We start from the raw sequence: 11,462 nt of genomic DNA on the forward strand, positions 1-11,462 counted from the left end.
CTTTACTTTTAACCTTTGAATCACAGTGGCACAGTAGATCATAGAATCATAGAATCCCAACTGTGTGGAAACAGGCCATTTGGCCCAACAAGTCCACAGCGACCCTCCAAAAAGAATCCCATGCAGACCCAATCCTCTACCCTATTACCAAAAGATTTCCCATGATTACTGCATCGAACCTACACATCCCCGAACACTATGGGCAATTTAGCTTGGTCAATTCACCTAACCTGCACATCTTTGGACTGTGGGAGGAAACCGGAACACCCGGAAGAAACTCACGCAGACAGAGGGAGAATGTGCAAATTTCACACAGACATGACTGGAACCAAACCCAGATCCCTGGTGCTTTGAGGCAGCAGTGCTAACCCCTGAGCTACCGTGCCACCAAATATTATATAATTATAATAGATGACATTTCTATCTTTGTTCAGAACAAATTCTGTCACAATTTTACAGAGTTGAAGTTAAAACATGGCTGTAAGAGAAACTGCGGCGCTTCTGTTGCTATTGTCTGTTACCTTGGCCAACGGACTTGGATATTATAGACATCATCAGGCACGGCATCCAGCTGGTAAGTGTCCATGGGGTGATCCCTGTGAGTTTCAACAAATGTGGTGATACAAGTTGACAGAAAAGATGGGGGCAGCTCGCTACGGACTTCAAACATTTGTTGCTGGTTTCATTTTAGTCTGAACTAAATCTCAGACAAGCAATTTTAATATTCACAATCCTCCCACAGCACCTTGTTTATCCAATATTTTCCACATAAGATACTCACATGATAAACACTCTCTTAAAGCAGGCAATCTATGCTGCTATCATTTAATTTTTCTAGACACTTTGGAATGCAAAATTGTGCACAGGTTGATGTACACTTCAACTTTCTGTCCCTCCCAAAGGGGAATCCTTCACAAACTCCTTAGACAACCAAGGTGAGACTAAGACACTCCTGTACAAACTTGTAGCCAACCATTAACTGGCACAACATGTTGGTGCATTGACTTCATCAATAATTAGTGTTAGCTAACTGAAATCATCGCTGAGTGTCGGCAAAATTAAATATTTGGCTATCACAACTTCATACTATGCGGTATTATGATTAGGAATTAGGATTCTTATGAGAAAAACAATTTTAAGGATAATACAACTTAAGCATTATAAATCAATGTGCACTCCTCATCCAAGTCTCAGAATATTATTTATTCCACATGCATTATCACCATCACGGCTTACTTAAATGTTAGAAACCATAGATTATCTCCAGTTATTTCTCTAAAACAGTCCCCACCAGTGAATGTTATGGTAGTTATGGGTGATGAAAAAAGCATATGTTTAATGCTGTTCATTTTTGCTCAAGATATGTCTGCTGGATCACAAGCTGAAAAGGACATGATTCAAATTAATTATAACCATTAAAAAAAAATTTTTATATCACTGTTAACTTTAAGTACAGTGATAATCATTTGTAAAAGCCTGCAAAAGTGACTTCCATACTGCTAGTGCCAGAAATGGAAAGGAAGAAAAAGGGTATGTGGCTATCAGTGGGGATCATCTGACTAGTGTTATAGTGGAAATGGGAGGTAAAATAAATACTCTAAAGTTTTTGGATTTTTAAAAAAATTCAAAATAGTTATGAAAAGAGCTCAGATTTGAGAAGGTTAAACTGTGTAAGGTCTTCAATATTTGAGAGTTGCCAAATTATGGTTTATGCTGAGATTTTACTTTGGAGAGATGCAAAGATACAGCCTCAAACTACCTCAGTCAGAATGGGATCAAAACCTTATCATCTGAATCATATGCGAGCCATTTAGCCAACTGAGCTAACTGGCAACCCAGTGCACAATACTTCAATTTTAAAATCTCACCGTTTTTTTTCACAAATCACTCCATGGCTTCCCCCCACTCTATCTCTTCAGCTAGTTCTATAAACCTCAAACAAATTTCTATTCATTTAAGCCTTGTCTCTTGAGCATTACCAGTTTCATCATTTCATCAGTGCACATGTCTTCAACTACCCTGGTCTTGTGCTCTGGATTTGCCTTACTTTCTTGACTTTCTTCGTCTCTACCTCTTTTTTGACTGCCTTTAAAATCAACATTTTTGATTGACACGTTCATTCTTTTTTCTTGATCTCCCTGTTGAGGCTGGTGTCAAAATTTATTTGTTAACTCTTCTGTAAAGCTTTGTTTCAATTGTGTTAAACATTTAGTATGATTGCAAGTAGCTGTTGTGATATATGGTCCATGGAAAACTCGTTCTACTGCCTAAGTGACCAAGTTTTAACATAATGTGCACAGCAAAGTAGGCAGTTTAAAAATTGAATTTTAATCAAAATAGATTGCGAAAACACCTCAAAATGTATTTACAACACATTAATTAATAGCTACATTTGTTCAAGGGATACAATTGAATATAGCAAGAGCTTAATAACTCTTTAAACAATGTAAGCAAAGCACTGAGCAACTGTTGGATCAAAATTGTTGTCTCATGTGACCTATGATTGTAAATAAGTTTAAGAATTGAAATCTAGATGTAACAATATTATGCTGTAATCTAAGCTGCACATCCTTGAAATTCAAAACTAAAATAATTATTTTAATCCTCAAATGATTCTGTACAACTGCAGCACAGAATTCCCATTTTACTGTGACATTTGGAATACAATTATTTATCCATTTAGAAAAAACAAGTCGAATGATCTGATATTCTATTAATGACCACTAAATCATTGAAATTCTCTAATGAGATCATGGTTCTGCTGCACAGTGGTCAGGAGTTTTCAGATTTGCCTGCAGTGAGTTATCCAAAATTTATGAAGAATTACCAAAACATCAAAAAAATTTGGGAAGAGAAAATAATGCGGAGCTTGTCTACCTTTATGTGTGACAATAAAATATTGAAAGCTCAATCCACCTTTTGCACAAATTAAGCCGAATATTTTAAGGAAATAGGATCAGAAATATTGTTCAACGTTAAACTACAAATTATTTTAATGCCATCAAGATTCAGCTGAAGATACAAACCACTGTAGGTTTCAGTGAGGAGAAATATTTTTTAATTGTAGAGAACACTAAAGATAATACACTAAAGATAATGTACATTCTTTTCTCTTATTAGATAAACTAGATCACTAGGGGCAAAATTCTAGTAATGAGCAACAGCTGTTTGCAGAGAACTGATGCCAAAGGATGAGAATATTTCACTGCCACTGAAACTGAAACCTTTCGGCAGTTAATTTCTACTTAGAATTAAATTATGCACCTAAAATTGTTTCAAAATTAATTTTTGCACACACAATATAAGCAAGATACACAGTGAGAGGTTGTGAACTGTGCTGTTGACAATGACATATTATTACTTTTATGAACATACAAATATATCAATCAGGAGCAGTAAATGGGTTATTGGCTCCATCACACGAGCTCCATTCAATAAAATCATGGCTCATCTGATTGTGACCTCACTTCCACTCTCCTGCCTGCCCCAATACCTGTTCACTCCATTGTTAGTCAAGAATCAATCAGCTCTTCCTTAAAAATATTCAATGACTCTGCCTCCATCATTCTCTTCCCCAGAGGATTCCAAAGACTTTCAATCTTCAAAGAAATGAATTTTCTAATCTCTGTCCTAAATGAGTGACCTCTTATTTTCAAATTGCATTCTTTAGGTCTCGTTTCTCCCATAAGGAAAATATCCCTTCACACCCACTCCGTCAAGTCCCCTAAGAACATTGTATGTTTTGATAAGATCACCTCTTATTCTTCCAAACTCCATGAATACAGACTCAGTCAATCCAGCCTTTCAAGCTAACTCCCTTGTCCCAAACACCTGATGAGTGAACTTTCTTTGAACTACTTCTAATGGATTTACAGCCCTTTTCTTTTAAAAAAAATTAAGGAGATTAAAAATTTCCACAGTATTTCTGATGTGGCCATTCCAACAAACTATACAGCAAAAAAAAACACATCACAACTTTTACTTTCTATCTCCTTGCAATAAATGACTCACTAATCATTTGCTGAACCGAAATAGTGGTTCAGATACCAAGTCATCCAGATCCATCTGTTTTTCTGAATTCTTCAAGTTTTCTCCATTTAAATAATGTTTCTACTTTTCTTGCTGTCAAATTGGGATAAGTTAACATTTGAATGCAGACTTTATTCGCCAGTTTTCTCCCTTACTCACGAATACTATCTATTTCCTTTTACTGCATCATGTCCTCTTCACAACTTATCTTGCTATCGTCATGTCGTTAGCAAACTGAGCAGCCATACACTTAGTCCCTTAATCAAAATCATTGATATGTATTGAGCTAACTGGTACTCTGCTCGTCATATCTTGCCAACCCGAAAATTACACCTTTATGTCAATGCTGTTTGCTGTTAGCTAATCAGTCCTCTACCCATGCTAAGATGTTGCCTCTAATGCCACAAGCTCTTATTTTGCATATCAACTTTTGATTTGGCACCTTGTCAAGTGCCTTCCAGAAATATAAGTGTTGAGCACCAACAGGTTCTACTTTCTCCACACTGTTTATTAATTCCTTAAAGAATGCAAAAAATTAACAAAATACTACCTCCCTTCATAAAAAAAACTTGTTGATTCTGACTTATTGCTTTCAAATTTCCCAAGTGCCCCACTGCAACATCCTTAATAATAGAATATATTTCAGTTAGCAGGGCAAACTATAGATGGATTACTGTATGCAGTTCCGATTATCACAGATGCAGGAATCCAACTAAATTTTTAAAAAAATAATTACTGTTTGGGTATCCTCTATTTATATAACTGATTGTGCTGTGTAATATTTACAGTAAAGAGCAGCATCCAGTTCAGTACAGCAGTAACCTGTAGCAGTAAACAATTTCACTTGCATTCTTACACAGCAAGTCTGTGATGCCTCTCATGCCATTACAGATAAAGTGCAGAAAAGTAGTAGGATACCTAAAAGGGGAAAAAGATTGCCTGAGACATTTGTGCACTTACTAGGAGATAGTGAAAAAAACAACTGATCTAGATTTTCACTTCAAGCAACAAAGGAAACTGAATGAGAAACAGAAAGCAATGCAAGAAAAATATCAAGTGTAGTAGAAAATTCCATATTAATGCACCAACACTAAATAGTCACTAAACACTAATAATGGTTATTGTGAAGGTTTAAATAGTAATATTTCACACAAAGTTGCTCACAACCCAAAGGTTCATGTCACTTTATACTTCATGGATTCAAAAGCTTTAAAAGTCATAACCAGCAATAAATTAGAGCTGAACAAATCAGAAATTTACAAACCAATATGTACCAAACTTCCACAGAAGAAGCAGGAAGAGACAAATGGAAAATTCCGTTGATTGTAATTTTATACAAAATAAACAGATATAGTGCATTTGAAATAAGAAACATAACTATGGTGTCATAGCTTAAGTAACCCATACTTTTAAGGACCTTCCTAATTTAAATTTCATCTTCTAACTGGATGACATTACTAATCACTACCTCGTAAGTTTTCATCAACCTTAGTTCCTACTTGGATAATAAATTGTATGCTTTCACCCAGGCCCCTAGTTGCTTTTATATTCAAATGTCTGCAAGTTAAATTAATGGGCACAAATAAAGAAAAATAAACACACTGAAATATAATGCAAAATATTTAAAATCTACTTTAAAACTATTTTTGATTTATGGCAAATATTTGTTGTTAATATAAAATGTAACACTGCACTTAACGTTCCTTTCGAGTGCAACTCGTGTGTGGCTGCAAAACTGTAGTTAAGAATATTCTATTGGCTTTATGTACCAGCAGGAACAAAAATAATTAAATTCAGAAGTAGAACACAGTTAGAACGTTCTGTCTGGAAGATATAACCACTTTAACACTGGTCAATATATTCCATTCATTTCACTCATCCTGCTGACAAACATAATGGCGCAAAGAATGTACAAACAGAAATAGGAAATCATTGTTTGCATCATCATTATTATTTAAGACATTGCAATACTGTGCTGGTAAGGTTTAACAAACAGTAATCTTGCCTGAGTCAGAAGGGTGTGGGTTAGAACACAGTCTCAGCAGACAGCCGAGTGCAATATTAACTTAAGGTAGTAATGCCATAATCAAGACATTTGACTTTCTACACCAAATTCAACATAAAGCATGAATTTAGTTATGGTGAAAACATTTAAAAGCCTCCAAATATGTTTAGACCATCACTTCATTAGCACCAAAGGATTTCAGACAACTGACAAATATTTCTACAGGGCCGGTGCCAAAAACATTTGAAAACAGAATGTTCAACCACTGCCTTGTTTTATGAAATAAATTGGGTTTCTGTCTTTTGCAAATGAGTATAAATTTGTTTAAAACGATTCTGAGTGCATATATACCAAAAACCAGTTGCTATATGACAGCCCATTTTGGGTACTTCTTAATAATCGTGCTCAAAGGTTCAAGTCTCCTGTTTTGAGAATAGCCATCAAAAACACGGGTGGGTGTTTTTTGAATTTTCTGTTTACTTTTTATTCATGTACAGCTTGATCAAAATGTTTTTAATAACAAAGGAATGATTATAATGAAACCTTCCACGCATTACCTAATTTTTGAAAGAATGATATGCTTATAATAACATTTTCTATGAGAGAAGGTTTTCAAAGAAATTTCTTAGGAGGAACCTTGAGGAAGAAAGTAAACACTACAGTCAGCATTGAGAAGCCTAGATGTGAACATTGTATAAAAGCATATTAGCTGTCATTTTATTTCCCAAATTCTGTGTTTCAACTGTTTCCCTTTTTATCCTTCAACAAAACTTAAAATTAAGCTTGAACAAACACCTAACTTTTAATTACACTTTACACATTATGAGCTCTTAAAGTTACATGTATTGTGTGTACAACCAAGGTAATTTAGCACTTACTTTCATACGTTACTGCACTATTTGTTTATAATGTGATTGAAAACAACCGCATCTGACAGCTATTGCACAGAATCCCCCTCCAAAAAAACTCTGTGGCAACCACCATTCTCAGATTTTATTTTTCTGCTTGTACATGAACCCAAAGTAACAAATGAAAGATTCAAAAAGGTCCACAGTGTTCCTTGACTTTTCCAAAACAGGTTATCGACACAGTGATGGAGATTCGGACAGTTCAGAAGAAAATCGAGTGTCTGTTCACTCTTCTCCAACAGGTGAGAAATGGATCGTTTTACAAAGAGAATTTTAGAAACCATTAATTTACACTATCAGAGATAAACTGTAGGGGGCCAACAAATCTGGTATATCTACACATGTTTTTTTAAGAGGCAAGAACTTTCCATCATGATTTTCTACTTTTATTATGCCTGTCATAATTAAACTGAGCTATTTACTTAACTCTCAATGAGTTATCCATACCTGTTTTTCAGAATGTGTGTTGCTTGGTTATGCTTATGGTACCATAAACCACTTTAAGACTTCCAAAGAGCCAGCTCTTCTTCCTTTACCTTGGCTAATTTTTCCTGCTGGAAATATATCCTTAACTCCATTGGCCTGTAACTGTCTTTTTCATCTCTCCTTTTACTAAATATACTCCAACTACTCTGAAATCATATCCATGACACATGACAGGTCCCAGCTCCAACAGTTGCCCAGCCAGTGATGATTTGAAAAGTGCTGAAAGCATTTGAACAATTTGAAACAGAATCCCAAAAACAGTTGGGAATGTGACATTTGTGCAGGAGGATATCCATCAGAGTTCAACTAGCATTAGATTCACAACTGTTCAACAACTATTGTTATGAAATCTCTTCCCACCACAACCTGACCCATTCTAAGACCTATACATCTCCTGCTAAAAAGTTGTCAGGCCTGACAAACATTAAAATTATATCAATTCTTGATTGCAAAGAAGTCCAGTCATGTCAGAGAATTAAGAAAATGCAAGAAGGAAGCAGGAGGAAAGTCGAGTAAACATATCTAGATTTGCTAAGTATGTAAACAAAATCTTCCTCACCATGACCAGCCTCAAATGGAACTTTTGCAAACAGTAACTTGCTATCCTTCCTGCTACTCCATAGGAACAGGAGTAGGCCAATCATGTGCAAACAATTTGTTAATTCCTTGATTCTGTATCCTTAATCTATCAATTTCAGGTGCTGAGCTGTCCATTGGCATAACCTCAATGGCTTTCCTCTTGGAGGAGTGTGAGACTTTTCTCTGGGGTTATTGGGCTAGAATTCCAGATTTCCAATTTCTATCATCAACCCTGAAGACATGAGTCATAATTTTAAGATATGGCCTCTCATTTTGGAGCATGCTTCACCCTCCCATGAACTCCTAACAAAAGGACATAATTTCTATTGATCCTCACATTTAATTATCATGAAAACCTCAATCTTTTGTAATCAGTGAAATCTTAACTCATTTTAACCCTTTCCAAAGCCTGCAAGATCACTCTCCAATACTTTTGCATTCTGAACTGTTTGTAGCCCTTTGGTACAACCGTACTTTGAAAGCCACCTCATGCAACTATCAGATTTTGATACCTCAAAATAGCATTCCCATAACAACCATGTTGGACGACCATATTCTTAAATGCTATGACTCCTGCTGCCAATGATCACAACCACCCTCTCAATAGCGTCAATCCTAGTGGCCCCAAAACCAGTCATTACAATCTGCAATCTTTTTCAACAATTACTCTCTGTATCATTGCTTCTGAAAAGGAAAGAATTAACCACATCAGTTAATAAAAATAAATATAGATTCAGTTTCCATATCAATGTGTTCATCTACAGGGTACAAACTTAATGGTATCACTAAAACGCCTGCATTAATTAACAAAATTTGATTTATTCAATCACCATAGGTAAGTACCCAATAATATTTTGCATATCACGTAGCAAAGAGTAAAAAATGAGGTCTGCAGATGCTGGAGATCACAGCTGCAAATGTGTTGCTGGTCAAAGCACAGCAGGTTAGGCAGCATCTCAGGAATAGAGAATTCGACGTTTCGAGCATAAGCCCTTCATCAGGAATGAAGGGCTTATGCTCGAAACGTCGAATTCTCTATTCCTGAGATGCTGCCTAACCTGCTGTGCTTTGACCAGCAACACATATCACGTAGCAACACAACATTTTTGTAAATTCTTTATTGACAATTCAAAGCAGCAAATCAAAGCAAAGATATAAGGGGGCATCCATCGAGAGAAAGCAAGCTATCGTTACAAGTCTAGACAAGTTTTCATCAGAATGAAGAGCCATGTAGACTTGCTTTCTCACTCTGGATGCTGATTGATCAGCTGTGACCTTCTGCATTTTTTGCTTTCAGAACAGAATCCAGCATCTGCAGTAATTTGATTCTGTAAAGATAAGGAGTATGCAAATGAAAATACAATAAAATAACTACACAACAATTGATGACGACAACTAATGTGTGATGATACCCATCAATCCTGTGATAAAAATACATGAAACATATTGGCAAATCAATTTAATTATTTAGATCCAGCTACCTCTCCTTTTATGCTACAACATTCTCAGATTCCTCTATCCTAGTCTTGACATATCTTACATTATCCTATTCGTGCTTCATACTTCATCACACCCTTCAATGTTACCATTTTCAAAATATTCCATACCACAGTGTTAAAATTAAGTGTCCCCCTTTAACCAATGGCATTGTTCTCAGAAGTATAAGGAGATCACACCTCCCATGGGTAAAATCTAAACAAGGTACAAAGACAAGGGTTACAGACACGCAGATCACTAAAAGTCATGATGTGGTTTAAAAAAACGAGAAAAAAAATATTTTGCTTATTTTCCATATCAACAGAACTGAAAAACATATAAGTTGTGTTAAACCTCGTTTATGCCACAGTTAGATCACATTGGGTATGATGCAGATTTGATTTCCTTATTACAAAGTAGATATTGAGATACAGGAGAAAGTGGGAAAAATATATGCGACATTGATAGCAAAACCTAGGGTATATATTTATTAAGAATGGTGGCACAGTGGTTAGCACTGCTGCCTCACAGCGCCAGGGACCTGGGTTCAATTCCCGCCTCAGGCGACTGTCTGTGTGGAGTTTGCACGTTCTCCCCGTGTCTGCGTGGGTTTCCTCCGGGTGCTCCGGTTTCCTCCCACAGTCCAAAGATGTGCGGGTCAGGTGAATTGGCCATGCTAAATTGCCCGTAGTGTTAGGTAAGGGGTATATGTAGGGGTATGGGTGGGTTGCGCTTCGGCGGGTCGGTGTGGACTTGTTGGGCCGAAGGGCCTGTTTCCACACTGTAAATAATCTAATCTAATCTAAAGGTCTGGGTTCTTGTCTCTAGCAAAAAGAAGACTGAGTGATGATCAGATAGAGCTCTTTAAGGGAACTTTTGACTTTCATTTGTACCTTCATATTTTTCCTCCTTTGGGAAGTATTGGGAATGTATTAGAAGAATTACTATCAACCTTCTGTCTCTTGTCAAAAAGATGCATCTTCAAGATCAACTAGCTCTGTAGTTGCACTTGAATATGGAACTTTGGGTTCAGAGACAGGGATACTAGCTCGAAAATAATGAAATATTTTGGAAAAGTAGTCTAAATATCCAAGCTTTCATATATGGGCAAGAGTTCAAAGTTGGAGCTTATAAATATAAGACAGTAACTAATAAATGAAACAAGGAATTCTAGAAAAATACCTCTTACCCAAAAGTGGTAAGAATGTGAAATATGTGACCACAAGGAGTGGTTATATAGTCAGAGAGACGTATACCATGGAAACAGACTCTTTAGTCCAACTTGTCCATGCCAACCAGACATCCTAAATTAATCTAGTCCCCATTTGCCACTATTTGGCCCATAAGGTCACCTCTCTGCCTCCGATGCTCCAGAGAAAATAGCCCCAGCCTATTCAGCCTCTCCTCATGCTTCAAACCCTCTGACCTTTGAGGCAGATACCAGAGCATATTCAAGGAAAAATGAGGAAAATGCATGATAAATAAAGAACTAGTATATAATATTGAGGTGGTAGATAAAGAGAGTTGGGAGGAGGCTTGCAATGAGCTTAAAGATTGGTTTAAACCAACTGGACTGTACACTCAATGTAACTTGAAGGAACTATTTACCAAAGCACATTAAACAAAATATTTGCAATATAAAACTACAAACAATATATATGGTAATAAAACATGGTCTTCGAGAACATAAAAGAGAATGAAAATATTGGCTTTTCTCTTGGTGTATAAATTTATTTAATTTGTGGGCTGATGCAATCTTGGCAACCACAAAAGAAAAGCACAGATGCATTCATTATTGGCAAAATAAAACAAATACACAAATTTGGTTTACTTCAGTAGTTTGAACAAACACTACTATATAATTAATTTTGCTTAATTGCATAGCTGCAAAAAGCATCTCATGTGAACTTTAAGACACAAACTTAAGTCAATTCTGAAGAAATCCCATTTTGCCAACAACTGCAATTGAGTTTTTCAAA

The 11,462-nt window shown here is 36.1% G+C and overlaps 2 protein-coding genes across 2 annotated transcripts in view; one reads left to right on the plus strand and one right to left on the minus strand.

Moving 5' to 3' along the window:
* Nucleotides 1–11,462, minus strand: part of nt5dc1 (5'-nucleotidase domain containing 1) — a 547,161-nt gene that overhangs the window by 314,003 nt on the left and 221,696 nt on the right. The window lies entirely within an intron of this gene.
* The window catches only part of LOC132830121 (uncharacterized), a 58,642-nt gene continuing 47,654 nt past the window's right edge, over nucleotides 475–11,462 (plus strand). Inside the window, exons 1-2 of the mRNA XM_060847621.1 lie at nucleotides 475–574; nucleotides 7,113–7,184. Of these exons, the coding sequence (XP_060703604.1) occupies nucleotides 475–574; nucleotides 7,113–7,184 (172 nt within the window). The remainder of the gene's footprint in view (nucleotides 575–7,112; nucleotides 7,185–11,462) is intronic.

Source organism: Hemiscyllium ocellatum, chromosome 3 (assembly GCF_020745735.1).
Source record: "Hemiscyllium ocellatum isolate sHemOce1 chromosome 3, sHemOce1.pat.X.cur, whole genome shotgun sequence".
In the NCBI taxonomy this organism is placed as follows: domain Eukaryota; kingdom Metazoa; phylum Chordata; class Chondrichthyes; order Orectolobiformes; family Hemiscylliidae; genus Hemiscyllium; species Hemiscyllium ocellatum.